The sequence below is a fragment of the Microtus oregoni genome, unplaced genomic scaffold, assembly GCF_018167655.1.
Source record: "Microtus oregoni isolate MIOR12 unplaced genomic scaffold, Mior012 000000F_ref0000247, whole genome shotgun sequence".
Taxonomy (NCBI): Eukaryota; Metazoa; Chordata; class Mammalia; order Rodentia; family Cricetidae; genus Microtus; species Microtus oregoni.
Genome location: NW_024543059.1, coordinates 12,896,569 through 12,916,392, shown reverse-complemented (window position 1 = coordinate 12,916,392; position 19,824 = coordinate 12,896,569). Strand labels below are relative to the sequence as shown.

General features: G+C 47.7%; 1 protein-coding gene across 1 annotated transcript in view; it reads left to right on the top strand.

Annotated features, from left to right (window-relative positions):
* The window catches only part of Adamtsl3 (ADAMTS like 3), a 224,845-nt gene that overhangs the window by 19,951 nt on the left and 185,070 nt on the right, over positions 1–19,824 (top strand). Inside the window, exon 3 of the mRNA XM_041662229.1 lies at positions 17,434–17,553. Within this exon, the coding sequence (XP_041518163.1) occupies positions 17,434–17,553 (120 nt within the window). The remainder of the gene's footprint in view (positions 1–17,433; positions 17,554–19,824) is intronic.

Sequence of the window (19,824 nt, the reverse complement as noted above, 5' to 3'; positions counted from 1 at the left end):
TTACCTCATATTTTCCGTAAGTGAACAGATGTCATCTAGTGACTTTTGTACAAATGTTGGCTTTCTTAGAGGTGAGCTAATTTTACTTCCTCGGCTACAAAAACATTGTTTCTCACTCATAGACACGGCTTGCTTCTCGTTCACTTCCCCCCAATTCTCTAGAACAGCCTTTCTCAGCCTGTCGGTTGTGACCCCTGTGGGGCTTGAAAGACCCTTTCGCAGGGGTCACATGTCAGATATTTACATCATGGTTCATAAAAGTAGCAAATTGGTAGTTATGAAGTAGCAACAGTAATAGCTTTACAGATGGGGTCGCCACCACGGGGGGGAACTAAGTGCATCAAAGGGTGAGAACCACTGCTCTGCGGTCTGGTGTCAGGTGGGCCGCTTGTTTCATGGTGGAGGAAGAATGCCTTCAAAACATACCTGATCTCTTCTGGAAGTGGATGAGTACCAGGATGCTCACTTGGAAATATTTGGAATTTGGTTACAGCCCGTATCTGACCATTTTGTGATGGCCAAAAGAAAAGTCTTTTTCTCTGGTGTCATCAGGGATTTCAAGTCCCCGCTGCTCACTGATGTATCCAAGTACCGGAAGTGTGGTGTGTGGCAGAGGCTCAAAGATGTTTGTTGAATGCGAACGTGAGCCGTTACCCATCTCGTCTTTTATAGTGTGCCTTTTCTGTGCGTCATTTAAAAAACATCCCTGCTTAACTCGATGCCACCTGGTTCCTCGATGTTTCATCCTAAATGTCTAGTCTTTTCTTCTTCCCCAGCAGATTCATCCTGCACCCTGTGTAGCTTTGGTGAGAAGGAAATGGAGAGGCTTCCCGGCAGGCTCTGTTTCTTATTAAATAGTACTCAGACCTCTACCTCTGGGGCTTTCTGCCTTCATTTAAAAAGTGCTAGAGATGATTTCCAATACCTCTCAGGGCTGCTGGAGCTGGGATGCATGTCTAGGTATGAGCTAGGATACTATGGGCTCTGATCACGGGTGCGTCCCCTCCCTCACCTCCCTCACAATGAACCCTAGGAATAAGGAGGATGCCTCTTTTCTCTTGACTTCTCCGAGTACACATAGACACCCCACGATGGGTTCCCTTCAGCCTCTTCTCCCCTTCTCCCTCCCAGTCTGGGCTTCTGGCTAAGCCAGGCAGCAGATGCCTCTATTTTACAACCTGCAAGGGACCTCTGAGTGGATGCAGGCTAGCTTTTGAGCAGCGACACTATTTCTTCTAAGCAAGCAGACACTTTCCTTTCGACCAGATTTGCCTTCAGGGCAGGCCAGCGACTGGTTTCCTCCCAGGTTTGTGATTGCCTCCCACCGTTCCTCCCGTCTATAGTCGATTGCTCTGGTTCTCAGCTGTCACTAGTGGCTTGCTAGGCACAGGGCAGGTCTGCGGTGACCATCAGACATCATCTAGGTATAACTATAGAGTCGGGCGGCAGTGGCGCACACCTTTAACCCCAGCACTCGGGAGGCAGAGGCAGGTGGATCTCTGTGAGTTTGAGGCCAGCCTGGTCTACAAGAGCTAGTTCCAGGACAGCTAGGACTGTTACACAGAGGGAAAAAAAAAGATGTAACTATAATAACCCTGATTTATACTTGGCTAGCAGCTTCCCAAATGCAAGATGTTGAATGTTGTAAGCTGTATTCAGCGTCTTGGTCCAGCTGTGTGTTCTGGCGTCATGGGATAACATAGTTGTTCAGGTCCACTGGGGGCTTGGGACGTTGTCATTTTCAGTCTGACTTGGTAGCGAGGCACAGTGGGATTGCCCCTCGGGCAGCGCATCTAAGCCAGGAGTTCCCAGTCACGTCTCATGAAGCCTCTTTCCTAACATTTGTTCGATCTCCGCATTGGTTACTTTTTAACGTGTCTTTATTGTTTGAAAATTTCATACGTGCACATGGTGTGGTTTTGATCAAAATCTGCCCATTTCCTCTCCTGCACTTCTTCCCCTACCCCCCAACCCCACCCCTATTCCCTCCCAGTTATTTTTAAACCCGCCGAGTTTTTCCACGGCTGCCATTAAATACATGACAAGTAACAGCTTGAGGGAGAAGAGGTTTATTTTGGCTCGTGCTTGGAGGAGAAAGTCAGTCATGGTGGGGAGGCTAGGCAGCAGGAGTAAATGCCGCCTGCTCAACGCTGGGTGCAGCAAGAAGCGGAGACAGGGGAGTCTGGCATTTGTTTGCAGACCTCCGTCTACAGGATGGTGCCTCTCACGTTCATGGTGGATCTTCTCTCGGTACATCCTCTTGGGGAACAGCTTATCAACACACTCAAAGGAGCGCCACTAGTGTTCTACTATTTCTTGTGAATGGTGTGTAGGTGTGTGTGCGCGTGTGTGGTCTTGTATGTTTAAATATGTGGAGGCCAGGGCATTTTCCTCATCTACTCCCAACCTCCTACTCCTCCTCTTCTTCTTCTTGTTCTTCTTGTTCTTGTTCTTCTTGTTGTTCTTCTTCTTGTTCTTGTTCTTCTTGTTCTTGTTCTTCTTGTTCTTGTTCTTCTTGTTCTTGTTCTTCTTGACCCTGAGTCCACCAATTTTCTAGATTGATTGGTCCACAAACCCCAGGGAACCTCCTGCCTCCGCCTCCCCAGTGCTAGAATTACAGGTACCTCCCCCGATGCCCAGCTTTTCCATGGGTACTGGGAATCAAACTCAGGTCTTCATGTTTGTGTGGCAAACACTTTCCATACAAAGCCACCTTCCCACCCTCACACTCGAGTGTCTCAATCTGATAAAACTGATGATCCAAATTAACTGTCAGTCTTGAACTCCAAACCTCAGCTTGGTAAGAGAGTATTGCAGACGCTCCTCCCTCTTAGATCCACGATATTCTTTTCTTCTGTAACTTCCAGGGAAGTAGCCACCACCCCCGAGCCCCATAGAGCTGTGCTATTCAATACAAGATAGCACCACAGCCTACACGTATAACCGTAAATGTTCTGGTAGCTGCGTTTAACAAGTTTAGGCAAACAGAAATCAAGGCCAGTTTTGGATTACATTGTCTCCGCTACATCCAAATGTTATTTTAACAAGCAATCCACGTGAGAGCTCTCAATGATTTGTATGTTCCTGCTTTTCTGCATATTTCTTGGAAATCAAATGCTCATTGTATGCCCTGAGTTCATCTTCATAAAGATTGGTCACATTCTGAATACTTGATTGCCAGGTGTGCCTAGGGACTGCTCTGTGTGGCTGATTGGCAAGAGAGGGCATATTCATTTCCTTGTCTATTCCCCCCCAACCACTGAGACCACAGCCAACTGTTTTCTGCGTCCCCTTCTCAGTAGATGATGACCTCTGTAGAGAGTTAAAACTTTCTGACCGTGTTTTGATTGTGCAATCGTCCTGCATGGTCTCATATGCTAGTTTCTCACTTGAAAATTCTGCTTGGAGATGGTGGAACTCTAGTGGATTCTCACAGAGGCAAGCGGGACACGGTGGTTTGGTTTTGAGGCGTTATAGACGGGTCCTATTTCCTGTCCATTCTCTCTGATTCCTGTTTGGTTTGGAAGTGAGAAGTCTTAGCCACACCCTTTGCCCACCATGGGACTGCCCGACCATGCATTCCCCACTGTATGGGCTGTGCACTTAAAACCGTGAGACAAAGTGAACACTCACTTCCTCAGGTTGCTTCTTATGAGGTGTTTGGTTACAGCAATAAGCAAAGAAGCCTTGCGTGTTTATACTCAAGGGACCCTAGGAGCTTCTGGGCCAGGAACTGTACATCTAGGTCAGACGTCTCTCACAGGTTTGGTGCCGGCAGAGGAGACAGAACCAGCGCAAGCAACCGGCACTTAAGGAGAGTCCGCTACATCCCCAACATCCCTCTTATGCTAAAATAAAATGATATTTTTTTTGCAATGCAAATTCAGGGAAGGAGTTGAGGGAAATGCAGTGGGAAACCAGAGCAGGAAGTGGGAGAGAAGAGCTGAGAGACCTAGAGGACAGAGCAGGAGACCTAAGAGTTAAACTCTAGATCCACGGATGGAGAAAGAGAAATGGAAGGAGGCGAGGCCACTTATGAAGAAAGAGGGACCAGCAGAAAGTGGAGAAAGACTCACTGGGCTCACTGGGTTGTGGGCGGGAATGGAGGGGTACACACTGAGATGTACACTTAGGTTGGATGTAGATGAGGAAGTTGGAAGACGATGAAGAACAGGTGGCTAGCCATATTGTTTAAAATTCTGGGTTTGACAAAGCCTCATGAGACACATGAGCACACTTCAAAACCATGGCCACACATGTGAAAGGAAGCCACTCAGCAGGACCTCTCACGGGCTTGTCTGGTGTCCAATGTATCAGGTAAATACCTTAAACTGGTGATTACAGATTTGCTTTAAAACTCCGGAAAGAAACATAGCTTCCAGTAGAAAATCAGTTTAGATTGGTGGTAGGGTCTTCTTTCCCAGTTCTTGAGTCTAGAAAATGGTGAAATCATTACACCCCCCCTCTCTCTATATATATACATATATATGTATATAATATGTGAAATATTATATATTATCCACATGGAATTGATTTTGGTGCACAGATATAGAAAAAACCTGTGTTCACTTATTTCCCTCTGATTTTTTTTTACCTATTGTACTAAAGAACTTATTTTGTTAATATTTATTTATTTATTATGTATACAATATTCTTCCTGCATGTATGCCTGAAGGCCAGAAGAGGGCACCAGACCTCATTACAGATGGTTGTGAGCCACCATGTGGTTGTTGGGAATTGAACTCAGGACCTTTGGAGGAGCAGGCAGTGCTCTTAAACACTGAGTCATCTCTCCAGCCCTAAAGAACTTATTGACTAATCTGCCATTCACCAGGAGGGCTTTGCTTATCTGATATTTAATATTAAATATACACCTTATGTCTACAAACATATAATTCTAGCTAAAGTGGGTTTTACTATACATAGGTAAATTTACAAGATAATTTATGTGATACAATGTTTAAAGGAAGGCAAAAGTCACCAGTTTTCTGTTCCTGGGGCAAAATAGTCTAGCAAAAGCAAGTTACGGGAAAAGGGTTGCTTTGGCTCCCAGGTCCAGAGCAGATAAAACTCGTCATGGTGGGGAAAACTTGACAGCAGGATGGCCAGGCCAGCCTGCCATGCTGCATCCGTAGTCTGCAAGCGGAAAGTGGACAGCAAGCAGGAAATGGGACCAGGCCATCAAATCTCAAATCCCGCTTCCCGTGACGTGACGTACTTCCTCCAGCCCGGCTCCACCTCCACAGCCTCTAGGAGCGCGCCAAACAGCACCATTGCCTGGGGACCAAGCGTCCAAACGCAGGAGCCTATGGGGAACACTGCAGAATCAAACCACAGCGTGACCATATACATTTGTGGAGCGCCCGGCTTGTACAGCCATACACGAGGCAGCCCAGGAAGCGTGATCTAACACTCGTCATGTACCCGCCATGGGTCCTTAAGTGGAGCGTTTTCTTACCGCGCCCTTCTCTGTTTGGAAGTAACCACAGCAAAAGGTAAAGGTTGCCTCATAATTCCTTTGCTTGTCATTAGAGTCTAGCCACTCGTGTGCGTTTATAATAACATCTTATTTGGTGTTATCCTGTTTTGGATTCCATACACATGAAATCATACTGTATCAGCTCTGCTCAGTGTTGTGGTTTTAAGTTTTATCTCTAGTGACGTGTGAAGCTGAGCTCATTCACTTTTACCTTTCTGTTGTTCTCTGGGTTAGGGATACTCCACAGCGCATGGATCCATCCTGCGGGTCCGTGGCTTCGCTTTGTATGGTTTGGTTCATTTGCTCCTAGGAGTGTGATTGATATGTGGTTTTCATTCTTCTGTCATTTGTGTCTGGTTTTGTTAGCAAGATTTTGATAATGTACAAAGCTAGTAACTGGGTGTTCTTTACTTTTTACTCTGCTCTAAAGGATTTTTTAAGTTGGGAATTGTTTATATTTCGAAGGCTTTGTGGTGCTCACTCTAAAGTCCTTGTGACTTTTTTTTCCTTTATGGGAAGAATGTTAAATATTCCTCCCTCCCTCCCCCCTCCCTCCCTCCCTCCCTCCCTCCCCCCTCCCTCCCTCCCTCCCTCCCCCCTCCCTCCCTCCCTTCCTTCCTTCCTGGTCAGTTTTTATTTACAGTTCTCCCCAGCATGTCATATAAAGTGGGATAATATTTTTCATACCCTGTGTCCTGAGATATTATTTCATCATGACTAATTTCCCTCTGTCAGTTGTTGGTGCCATGAATTCCCCCCTGAGTATTACTGGTCCCTTTGCTGATTCCCCTGCCTCTATCACTCATCCCTCCTTCTGTCTATAATCACTTTTTAATGCCCTCCCCCAGTCTTCTGAAGGAGAACATGGATTTCATGCCCTGCTGTCCACTCCCCGTCAGGATCCTGATGGTTTGCCATGTCCTCCTCTTTCCACTCCTCTTATACCCGGTGCTCCAGCTGTGCAGGGCTGTGCTCCACTTCATCCAGCTTGCTCTGTTATCTCCAGCCTTCCACCTTTGCTCATGCTTTTGAGAAGGTTCGGTTTCTCCATTTGCTCTCTGCCTTTCAGGGTGATTTCTGCTTATCCTTTACATCCCTCCTTGGTGGCCACCGCCTCTGTGACACCCTCGTGTGCGGCTGAACTGCCCTGTCTTTTCCTCTACAGTATGGCTGGTATCACGTGACTTGGTAATCTCCTGTTAGCTTGACTCTCAATCCATACTCCAACCCAGATGGTGAGCAGCCGGAGAGCATGGCGTGCGATACTTGCTCTCACGGATAACACAGCATCTGCCATGGAAAGTCCTCGGTGCATGCTTGCATTAACTCGCAAATTAAAAACTTGCTTTTGGAACCCTAGGATCTCAATAAGCATAGCATTGATCATCTGCGAGGCCCTCTTGGCTGGCGGAGCTCTCCCACGTGGATTACAGCGGTACAGCAACTGTGGGAAGCCGAATGGCTTTCAGTCCATTTACCAAATGAGAAGTCCGAGGTCTTAAGAGGATGTAGGATTTTTCAAAATATGTAAGCTGCCTCCTCAGGAACACAACGCCGTCCTGGATGCAGTGAGGGCAAACAACCCAAGAGCTCTTCGAGTTTGCCTTCTTGTCTAGAAGTTAACTTTCTACTTCCCGTCATTGACCCCAGTGTGTGACTGCATCTCAGGCCCTTTGACCCAGGGAGGATCTTTATTCATTTCTCACCTGGGCCTGATTTTGATGAAAAAAAAAATGCAGTAACTCATGACAAAAGCACCAGAGATGTTCTTTTTAGTTTGTTTGGTTTTTCTTCAGTGGATTAAAAAAAAAATTGGCAACAATATTACTTTAATAATTAAAAAGCATAGTAAATAAACATTACTCCACCTGCATCTTCTGGCCTGCCTGCCTGCCTGGGGTGCTGTTGAGTCCGCCTGGCTTTGTTTAGTGATGTTGGAAAAAGTCCTGGGGCTGTGTGTACAGATCCAGAGGCTCACTTTCTTGTGTAGGTGGCTTGGCCTCGCAGGCTACTCTGGCCCTCTGTGGACCTGAATTTCTGTCACTCATTGCAACAGGTGTCTAGTATCTCCACGTGGGACTAGTTTAGGAGTGTGATTTCCCATATATCTGGACCACAGACTTCAGTGAACGCAGTGTTTACTACTTGGGCTTCAAAACTAAGGGACAGTTTCACGTCAAAACAAATACATCACAGTAGGATTCTGTTTCAGAGACCCAAAATAAATTTAATTACATTTTTCAGAAATTAAAAATTATACTTTAAAAGTATGTCAATTTAAATCCAGAGGTGTGTATCACCTCTAACATATAATTTGATCAAGGACAATAGTTAGAATGCTCCCCCCCTTTTTTTTTTGTTAAACAGAATGTATAATGTTATAACATAGTGCCCTTTTTTTAATTTTTTTTTATTTTTTAAATTTATTTATTTATTAAGGATTTCTGCCTCGTCCCCACAACCGCTTCCCATTTCCCTCCCCCTCCCCCGATCAAGTCCCCCTCCCTCATCTGCTCGAAGAGCAATCAGGGTTCCCTGACCTGTGGGAAGCCCAAGGACTGCCCACCTCTATCCAGGTCTCGTAAGGTGAGCATCCAAACTGCCTAGGCTCCCACAAAGCCAGTACGTGCAGTAGGATCAAAAACCCACTGCAATTGTTCTTGAATTCTCAGTATTCCTCATTGTCCGCTATGTTCAGCTAGTCCGGATTTATCCCATGCTTTGGGATGTACTCACTCATATTTGGTTTCTAGCCATAAATAAAGGACATTGAGCTTATAATTCATGTTCCTAGAGAAGCTAAATAAGAAGGTGAATCCAAAGACAAACACATAGGCATCCTCATGAATATTAACCTTCATCAGGCGATGAAAGGAGACAGAGACAGAGACCCACATGGGAGCACCGGACAGAAATCTCAAGGTCCAAATCAGGAGCAGAAGGAGACGGAGCACGAGCAAGGAACTCAGGACCACGAGGGGTGCACCCACACACTAAGACAATGGGGCTGATCTATTGGGAACTCACCAAGGCCAGCTGGCCTAGGTCTGAAAAAGCATGGGATAAATCCGGACTAGCTGAACATAGTGCCCTTTTAACCAAGGACGTAGTACATTGCTGATTTAGAGCGCCGGTGTGCCTTTCCGGCCACTGGGCTACAAAAGCGGATGTTTGTATCTTGTTACGAAAGCATCACCTTTTATCTTCAGGAAGTCCTATATCTTTGATGCTGAGCTTCAAGATTTTGAGGTTCGTGGGACTTGGAGTGTTGTCGTTTATACCCGGAGCACAGACACCCCAAGTCTAAATCGTTATCTGCCGGGCCGTCTTGCTTGCTTAAGAATGCTCTGAAAGGTTCGAGCTTCCAGTTTTGGCGGCTCCTCTGCACACTTCCTGCCTTGAAAACTTAGAAAAACAAACCAGTGTATGGTGAACGCAAGCGACTCTTAGAGTGTGGGCAAACAGCCGGTTTCCGTCTTGTCTTTCGTTCGGGAGACTTGCTTCACTTTGAAAGCTTGCACGGTTTCAGCCCCACAGACGTGTTGTTTCCTGAAAGCAACACAGCTGTAGGGCCGAGGAAAGGCCTAGAATAAATATGTCTATGTCCCCAGTGGGTTTCTGGATGTTGTCAGGTTGGGAGGTGTCTCATTGCCAAAGAGAACAGCTACAATGCTTTTATTCCCTTTGCTACTGATTAACAGATTCATGCGTGAGGGTTATATGAGGGTTGTGTGCAGGTTGGCATGCCACTCAGTAACGTCACCACGCTGCCAGCAAAGAGCACCATGTGTGGGTGATTACCGATTGGCACGTCTTACATGCACACGCTGTGATTGTGTCATGAGGGCGTGACCAGTGCCAGGCTGCGGTTCTCCAGACAGAGGAACGGCAGGTGTGGCCCACCGCAGAGGATAGCAGGCAGAAGGCAGAGGAGCAGGAAGCTAAACCTGGCCAGGCTGTCCTGATGCCAGGGAGCTACGTGGGCCACAGAGCAAAGGGCTCCTGGTGCTGTAGGTAGAGCAGACTACAAAGCTTATTGCTAGTGGAAACCTCACCAGGTTCCAGCCTAGAGACACTGGGATCCCCAAGGAAAAGGGCAAGATACTCCTATTAGTTTAGAGACTCAGACAAGAAGGTGATTCCCTAGGGACTTCCCACCTACTTGGCATTGACCACCCCATGTTCAACTGCCATTGGCATTCTGTCCCCACCCCTTCCTTTCCTGTATGACTTCACCTGCAATTGGCTTCTCTGGTTACTTCCTGCTCTGCCGGCTTAGACTCTGAACTCTTTAGGACTTGATTCCTGTCTGTTTTGTTGACTGCCTAAATGTCAGTGTTGGAAACACTGCTGGACACATGGAAGACACAGGATGAACGTCTGTTTACTTATGTCTTTTTGTGACGCAAAGTCTCGTCCTATTGTTGATGCTGGCCTCAGGCTCATCCTCCTGTCTCAGCTTCCCAATGGCTGGAATTGCAGTTGTGAGGCACCATATGAGGTTATAATGAACGCGTATTGATTGAGTGATGTAACAGGCCTTATAGACCTCCAGATTTACTTGCATACTCCTTCCTTTTGGAGATTCTTATCACTTTGCTAAAATAAAATAGTCAATATGCCTTGCCTCTGCCGGAGAGATGATTGTGGGAAAATACAAGTTTCACTTCAGGGTCAAAGCGCAGATTCCAAGATGAAGAACAAGCGTTTTCTCTCAGCATGGAACTCATGTTGGGCCTACATACGGCTCTTCCTCAGTTCACCCTTCCTTCCAGGGTGCATAGAGCGGTCTCGCTTCACACATCCCTCCCCCCAGGGCCTGCGGTGTGGTCTCTCTTTACATGGCGTTCCAGTCAGGGTCTGTACAGCGGTCCCCCTTCACCCAGCCGTCCTGCCAGAGCTTGGAGAGTGTTGTCCCTTCACACAGCATTCCTGTCAGGGCCTGGAGAGTCTCCTTCATCACAGGCACAGAATTCCTGCTCAGATCCATGTAGGATCTCACCTCAGCACAGAATTCTGGTCTCTTGTCAGGCAGGGTGTTGCAGTCATTCCAGGGCTAGAATGAAGGGGACCCCTGGTCCTCCCACTCTTGCACAGGACTCTCCCCAAGTAGTTTTCTCCCCCTACCCACATTCCTTTTTCCACTGACTTCCTTGGCAGGGTTTTTTTTTTTCTCCCTCTCTTGGGCAATGGGGCCAGGAATGGTAAGACTAGAAAGAGGAAGAGCGGAACCAGGGCTTTAGGTGTCCGGGTATCACACCTCAGGTATTTCTTCAGTCAGGGAGCCCTGCTCGTTCTGTTCAGTTTCCTGAGGTGTTTTAAGGCAGACCCAGTTCCTTGTGACATTTTTTTAAGCTGCAGCTGTTTCCGAAAGGGTCAGCTTACTTCAAGGGCTTGAAGAATGGACTCTTCTTTAAGCTTGTGGGGGGCAGAATCCAGAAAAAGCGGATGAGGATTGTATATTGGCAGGGTAACAGATGAGTCTTAGAGCCTCCTGTAGGAGAGGGAGCATGCAGACAAGGGACACACGGGGCTCCATGCTGGGCTTCAGCAGCTTGGGTTGGTTTCTGGGAAAAAACTCCGTTATCAGAGGAGCCCATATGATGCCTGATGCTGAGCACTGGAGTCTCGGAGAGGTCGAGGGTAAGAAGATGCCATTTTCAACTTTTTTTTTCTTTCAGGAAACTGAAAGGCACAATGTGTTTCAGCAAGATCTTTTTATTGACCGCTCAGAGCTCTGCCGATGAAGGATGTGTGTGTGTGTGTGTGTGTGTGTGTGTGTGTAAGAGAGAGAGAGAGAAGAGAGACAGAGACAGAGAGATAGAGATAGAGATAGAGACAGAGACAGACAGAGACACACAGAGAGACAGAGGGGCAGCTAGGGAGAGAGGGAGGGAGAGAGATATGGACACAGTGAACTTCATTTAGATCTAAATTACAATTTGCTAGAGTCTTAATGTGACTTATTTACATTTCTAAAACCTTCTCTCTGGAACACCTGCCTGGCCCTTCCCTACCTGCTTTGCTACTCATACGTCTTAAAAACACGTGACCTAGAAAGAAGATCAAGTGTAAACCTAGTATTTTAGATGAAGCTGTACCTAGCTGTTGTTTAAGACGCCAGGCCTTGCTTGCTCTCTCTCAGGGGATGTGGTTCCTTGGTGGTAAACAGAGATGCGCGATACTAAATTCCTAATTAATTTTTGTATTTGAGACAGGGTTTTGCTACATAACCCAGGAAGGCCTCAAACTCAGATCCCCCTGCCTCAGCTTCTCAAGGGCTAGGGTGAGGCGTGTGTCACCATGCCTGGTCCTGGAGTTAATTTGTAAAACAACAACAAAAAAAAATCATAAAAAAATGTGAGACCATCCTTCTGTCAGGCTCCACGCCCCAACCTTTGCCAGAGCAAATGTGTTTTATATTTCATCAGGATGTTTCGGAACCAAATACTTAAATGTCTCAGAATGATGAAATCCTCCTTAAAAACCAAAATTATCTGGAAAGTTTCTTTTTTAACCTTCATTTCAGGTTCAAGAAACAAAATGCATATTGTGGTTTCTGGAAGAAAGATGTGTGGGACTGAGTTTTCATACTGTTAGTCACTTGAATTTTTCCTTCTGGGTCGTAAAAGGGACAAACCCTAGAGTCCCATGTGCCATCCTGGCCAGGAGGCTCAAGGGCCAGAGGGCCCCAGAGAGTGGTCCTTGCTGACCTGATGCTGGTCGAGAGTCTGAGATTCTTAGAGAGTGGTCCTTGCTGACCTGATGCTGGCCGAGAGTCTGAGATTCTCAGAGAGTGGTCCTTGCTGACCTGATGCTCGCCGAGAGTCTGAGATTCTCAGAGAGTGGTCCTTGCTGACCTGATGCTGGCCGAGAGTCTGAGATTCTCAGAGAGTGGTCCTTGCTGACCTGATGCTGGCCAAGAGTCTGAGATTCTCAGAGAGTGGTCCTTGCTGACCTGATGCTGGCCGAGAGTCTGAGAGTCTCTCTGTTGTCCCTGCACCTATCTGCTTTTGTGGCGTGCCATCATTTCGGGGGACTCCACCTGCAGGAGTGTCCCCTCCATCCAGAAGACTAAGTCTCCCCTGCAGAGTGTGGCTGCCCTGGTTAGAACTGGCCCACTGTTCCTGACAGCAACTTTGGAAGCTCCCTGGCATCACGGGTAGAGCTCAGCAGTCTTGGCTCAGGCTTTGTCTTCTTGGCATTTAGCCTTTGCTCCAGTCATTCTCAGGAATGATGGAATCTCTGTTCTTCCATTGAGCATCATACCCCTCCCACCTTTATCACGAGATATGAGTACTGGATGATCTATTTCTTGATTCTCTGATGACCACCACGGAGCCATCTGAAGGGAGCGAGGAGACTCTCCCAGGGTTGATTCTTCATGGGCCTGGAGACAGGCAAAGGTCCAGGCTTCAGCCTGTGCCTGCTCAGCGTGTGTCTCAGTGACAAGGATGCGGATGGAGCCCGCGCCTTGCCTTTGGGTGGAAGTGAAACAAGGAGAAAGCGATGCATGAATGGGGACGGAGCTGGGATTCAAAACAGTCCTGACAGGCTGGGCTGACGAGCCAGATGGAAAGGGGACGTGAACAACAGGAAGCTGGACAGTCCCGTCTCAGCCCAGAACGCAAGGACGTGGTTTACCGTGGTTCAACAGCAGCCCATGGGAAAAGACTTGGGGGCCTCAACTGACCACAGCTCCGTAAGTTAGTGATGTGGTGCTTGGCTGAGCTCACACTCCAGAGAGAGATGAGTATCCTACCTACAGGGCTCAGACTGAGCCAGCAATGTTCAAATAGGCCTGCTGAATTTCAGTGGCAAGTCACACTATGTTCCCGTTAACGGCTGACTGCTTGATTTTAGAGGTGCCTTAGGTCCTGTTTTATGTGATAGGAATACCCTTTTCTCTTCCATAGTGCTCTCTTCTTAGGACAGCATCCTGAAAGACAGAAAATAAAAATCCACCCAGCATGATTTTTCCTACCCTGCTCATCAGTCAACACAATATTGCAGGCATAAAAAGCAAGGAGGTGTAAGTACTAGACACCAGTTCTCCAGCAGGCACTGGCTGGGTGTTCTTTTCATTCTGGAGCTGTCTCTCTGAAGGTAACATCAGAGCCACGAGGTTAAGGGTGCAGCCTTACAAAACTGTTCTCTCTAAGTTCAGATCTGATATTGGTGACAAAGTCACATGTCCATGTTGGCAATGAGCCAAACTCCCTCTAACAGAACCCTCCTTGGGTTTGCTAACTGGATGGAGTGGCTCATGGAACTATGGGAAATACCTCCCTTATAGTTACCGATCTCTTTTGTTTTTAATCAAGACTTCAGAGTCAAGCTTGATGGCACATGAATGTAATCCTAACACTGGGATTCTGGGGTACAGGCAGGAGGATCACCCCCAAGTTTGAGGCTAGCCTGATCTAGAAAGCAAGTTCTGGGCCAGCTGGAGCTACAACATGAGGACCTGTCTCAAACAAACAAGTCACGTAAACAAAATAGACGAGAAAGCATACAATTACAGATACAAGTGAACAGTCGGAGGAGGAGAAAGGGGAGAAGTCAGAGACGGTCCTAAGGGCAAAGAGACGTGGGCTCCAACTCAGTAGCCCCCTGAGCCTCGACCTGAGTTTTTTTTTTTTTTTGAGACAGGGTTTCTCTGTGGTTTTGAAGCCTGTCCTGGAACTAGCTCTTGTAGACCAGGCTGGTCTCGAACTCACAGAGATCCGCCTGCCTCTGCCTCCCAAGTGCTGGGATTAAAGGCGTGCGCCACCACCGCCCGGCTCGACCTGAGTTTTTTAATGGAGATGTTTTATTATATAGTTAATGGTGTCTCTGATGTCAACTGTAGCTTCAGTTTCTCCCCATTCCTCAGTGGCTGGAATGAGATGGAAGCTTCAATCCTCTTACCACATGTCCGGTTCCAACCGGCTCGGTCCTAGTGAGGGATTCTATTGGTGTGACGAAACACCATGACCAACAGCTAGTTGGGGAGGAAACGGTTTATTTGGCTTCCACTTGAACATTGTTGTTCATTTAGTGAAGGAAGTCAGAATAGGATCCCCGAGGCAGGAGCTGATGCAGAGGCTTTGGAGGGGAGCTGCTTTCTGGCTTGCTTGCCCATGGCTTGCTCAGCCTGCTTTCATATACAATGGACCGACAAACCCAGGGAGGGCACTACACACTGTGGCTGTGCCCTCCCCTAAGTGAGAAAATGCCTTACAGCTGGACCTCAAAGAAGCATTTCCTCAGCTGAGGTTCCTTCCTCTCATGGCTGCCTGTGTCAAGTTAACACACAAAGCCATCAATACAAGCTTCTGCTTGACGTTTTCCAAGAGCCCCCCCTAGAGTGGGGAGGCATCAGAAGATGTGCCTTCTGTTACCCCAGAATTTACAATAGTCTTAGGAATCTTGTGTTAGAAACTGTGGTTAGAGACCAAATATATATCCTATCACAATTTTTACAGCATTCCAAGCCCATCATGGTCCTTTCCAGGGTATGAGTGGAGGCGTCGGCAGCGGCCATCTAGTTCTTGTTGGGCTGTATGTATTTCCTCCTGTGAGAATTACAATCTTCAGCTGAGTTGGGGGTGGGGAACCCAGCTGTATCCCCAAGTCTCACATCCACAGTCCCCGGAGCTCATCCGGATTCCTCCTGCATCTGTCCCTGGTGACTCAGCAGCTGTGGACAGTGGCTGGTGTGGATGATGCATCTTGGCAGCGCCTTTCCCTGGCCCTGGCTCTACGCCCTGGGAAACTCTCACACTTCCTATCTGGCCCTCTCTCCCTGGCCTGGCCTCCAGCTCTTGCTACTTGGATGTCCTGACCTCTTTGGTCTCCTCGTCCCATAAGAAGCCACATGCTTAGAGTTTCCCTGACAGTTAAGTAGTCACCTCCCTTCTGGGTGGAAATGTCAGAGGCACGGGCTTTCCGAAGCCATGAGAGGACCAGACCATCTTTCCTGAGACCTTGTCACACACAGGCTGAGACACAGCTCAATTGGTGCAGGATGCTGAGCAATCTGCTTTTGGATCTATGGGCAGACACAGAGGAGCTGCTTTCCGAGCACACAAAACCCATCTTCCTGGCTGTCATCACGATGTGAATGACAATATGCCCTTATCTCTTTTGGAATAACCTTAGAGAATGTGTTGTAATCTTTTCTTCGTTTAAAAAGCAAGATGTCTCTATCTGATATTTCAGTAGCTCAGTTTTTGTTTATGAAATCAGTCTGAGCTCAAGCAACAATGGCCAGGGAGGAAGCAGAGTAGAAAAGAGGTGATGTTCCCTTCGGTACTTGAGGCTTTTTGTTACTTGTTAAATGGTGATGCTTTTTAGGAGACCCAAGGCAAGAATGTTCTTGAATTTCTGATCCTCCTGCCTTCCCCTCCCGAGTGCCAGGATTACAGATGTTAACCTCTGAACGTGGTTCATTTGGTGCTGGGGATCAAACCCAAGGATTATGCAAACCAGGCACCATTTTACCAACAGAGCTCAATCTCCAGTCCCTGATTCTGCTGCACTATGGAAAGGTGACCCCTGGGGCAACAGAGCCGTCAGGAGTGCTTTTTCTCCCGCTGTTCTGTTGCAGAAAGCAGTTTCCAGGGGGGTGATCCCTGTGATCTCCTCCTGTTTTATCCTCACTCCTCCCCAAGCAGGGCGATTGGGCCCAGTCGGGGTGTGCGCGCGCAATCATCGTTCCATGTGTGTTACCTGGATAAGACTGTGCAATCATGAGGCATGTCATTTCCTTTGCCAAATCCCTCCTTGGCTCAATCAAGGCAGAGATTCAAGAAAACATTTCATATGCTTTGGCCCTCTTGACTGGCTCTACAGGCATGTGCTGGGTACTACGATGGGCGTGGATCCAGGCCCGTCTTATCTGAGGGATATTGCACAGCAGAAGTCTTAACTGTTGAAGACCCCAACCATTGGTGCTTCAGATAAATGAGCTGCATGCAAATGTGTGAGTTTCCCGAGGAACGAATGGAGCCTTAAACTTGTGAGCAAATCAGCCTAGGAAAGCGGTTTATTTAAACATGGATGTTTATGAAAACATGCAAAGTATTGTGATAAAAGAAACAGAAGCTTCAAAGGAAATATGGTCAAATAACAAAATTCACCATTATGGGTTGCAGGGATTATGGGTGACTTTTCGTTGTCTTTGGTAGCCGTCTGCATTTTCTAAAAATTCCTGTCATGAACACACATCTTGTTTGCAGTGTGGAGAAAAACTGCCCCAATCTTTCACATCAAAGAGAAGCAAGAAGCAAGAAAGAAGGAAGGAGCAAAAGGAACGAAAGAGAATGAATTCGAGGGGGTTAGAGAGATGGAGCAGCACTAAGAGCTCTTGTTGTTCTCCTAGAGACCAGAGTCCAGCTCCCAGCTCCATGTCAGGGACAGGGCTGACAAACCCCACTTCAGGGGATCTGACGCCCTCTTCTGGCCCTTTGAGGCACTTACCTACACGTGGCATAACAGACAGGCTCTGGTACTCCACATAGGTACTCCGTAGTACCTACATAGGTACATAGTGCACATTCACACAGACAGGCATGGGGCACCTGTATGAGAGTGGCATCCATTCATACAGATAAACAGGAGGCATCTGCATAAATAAAAATAAAACACACTTGCCTTTAAAGGAAAAGAAAATCCTAAAATAATGGATTTGCAATCATAAAACTTGAACAAGTAATTGTTTTGTGTCTCTATTGCTGGAAGGTGGAGCACAGAGTGGGAGAAGGGAGAAAGGGGCCATGTGTGCCAGTTTGGGATATCCTGGTCTAATGTGTCCCAGCACTGATGTCTGATGCGCCTCACCTTGCTCCTTGCTCAGAGGCCATTTCTCTCTTCTTGGTAGGAGAGGGTTTGTAGTGGGATCCTTTTGGACTCTGTCACTTATAGGATCCTTCCTGGTGTCTTATTTGTGACCAAGTGACCTTGCCTTTCAGGCCACAGCAGAGAAGTCTCCTGGAGCCTACTTCCTTCCCGAGTTTGCGCTGTCTCCTCAGGGAAGCTTCCTTGAAGACACCACGGGGGAGCAGTTCCTCACCTATCGCTATGATGACCAGGTAAGGCCTCTGCAGAAAGACCCGTCACAGCCTTTCCTACCCCAGAAATGCTGGCGAAGGGCTGGGGAGAGGCTCGGTGTGGACGAGTGGCTGTGTGAGCAGAAGAACTCGCCTTCAGGTCAGCAGTGTCTGCACGAAAAGCCGCGTGAAGTTACGGGTACCTGCAAGCCCAGTGCGGGACGGTCCAATCAGTGAGGCTTGTTGGCTCGCAGCCGAGAAGGTATAACCTGAGCTCCAGATTCAGCGGGAGACTGTCTCAAGGGAATAGGGTAGAAAATGATGGAGACAGGCAGCCAGTTTCCTCTGGCCTGCACAGGAGCACAGGTGCACACATAGATGCACATAGCACACACAGCATCTGCCTAATACAGCAGTGTGTTCCTCGGGGCACCACTAACACAACAGACCCTCAACATCCTGTTCGGGTCTGAGGCTGCTGGCCGCAGTGACTTCCTGATCTGTGTGCGCTTCAGCTCTGCCAGGAGCACTGGCTCAGAAGAGATGCTATGGCTGTACTAAATTTACTCTCCTAGAGAGAATGATCTGTGGATTCTGACTGCGTGGACTGGCTTCTTCGCCCTCTGAGCCTTCACTTCACTTCTCATGGCTCAGCCAGCAGAGCAACCACCCGGGTGAGGCAAGACGCATGCCTGTTTTGGTTCAAGCTCCTAGGGTCTGGCACCAGGCAGTTTGTTTCAGGCGTATTTAAGATAGTACAATTTGGAAGACAGTTTCCTGGTGTGACACAGTGCCCTGTGCACAAGGAGGCCATAATCACACTGAGATGCTTCTCAACATACATGTTACTTCTTCCATGAAGATGGGTTCTAAAAAAGAGAGATAGGGTACATTTGTTCTCCTAAGAGCCCAGGGGAAGATCAGGTGTTACATAGGTCATACAGATAACGTAGAGGTCGTGGGGTCTATTAGCACCTCCAGTCCTGGTTGTGGGAGTTTGGGAGAGCCCCTGGCCATACAGATAATGCAAATGTCACCTGGACTATTAAGCATCTCTTGTCCTGCCTGTAGAAGCATGGTATGACCTGGGGTTACAGATAGCACAGATCACTGGACGGTTAGCCACTCTCATTCCCAGCCTTCTGGACGGAAAACAAGTTATGTATCTCTCCATCAAAGAGACAATCCTGCAGGTTTTACCATTCCTGGTTTCTCTAGTGCTTACCTGTGAGCTCGTGGACCTCTGTTCTCCCTACAAATTCTTTCAGGAGCACCAGCACCTGAATGTGTGCAGTGTGTGTGTGTGTGTGTGTGTGTGTGTGTGTGTGTGTGTGTATTATGTGAAATTGCTTCACAAAGGTTAACCAGAGAATTGAACCATGCTTGGCTATGTTGTGCAAACTGTGCGCTTAGAGCCATGACTCTCTTTCAGTCTCAGTCCGCAGCGTTGGCAGGTAAGAGTAGATAGTTCTTTGGGATCATCTTCAAGTTGTGACCTACAATTCCAGCTCTACACAATGGAGAGATTAATAGATGAATACCAGAATTCCAGGGACGGTGGCAGAAAACAGTGAGTGGATATTTAAACCCACATGGGACCTGGGTAGCTCTGGCTACTTAAAGGCCCAAGTAGAGATGGAGGACTGGTCACCATTACCAACCATGTCGTGGCACACAGTGGTGTAGGGGGAGGATGGCTGATATTTTGGGACCAGCTGTCTTGTCTATGTGGTCAAAGGCCAGCACCTAGGTCAACATCCCTCAGGAGGAGCAACTCTTGACAGACTTAATCTATTGACATGGGTTTGTGTGCTATGCAACTATTGGAATAGGATCAGTTCGAGAGCTGGCTGGACCTGCACTGGGCTGTTGGTTAGAATGGGAACTGAGGTCTCACCTAGCTTGACAGCCTGGAGCAGAGGGGGCAGGCAGATAGGGAAGCCCACTGCCCAGGACTCTATAGCCCCGAATCCTTGGGGCTGTTATGGAACTACCTACCCTTGGTGGCCTTTGTTCTACACCAGGGTGAGGAATGAGGGGCAGGGCTGTGACACAGCAGACTGTCTGCTGATACCGAGCTTCAGAGATCCCTGGGGTTTGTGAGACAAGACCAAAGTTTTTAGCTGAAAAGTTCAACAAGCAATCGCTTCCCCAAGGTCCCCGAAACAATATGTTTGTGGGATCTGAGCAGAGCCGGATTGATTATGGATTCATATTGCTAGCCCCAGCTGCCTGGGGCTGGTCCCAGGTAAGACCCAAATAGCATTAAGCTGCCTTCTGCCTTTCTATCCTACGGGTCATTAGAAGGACTCT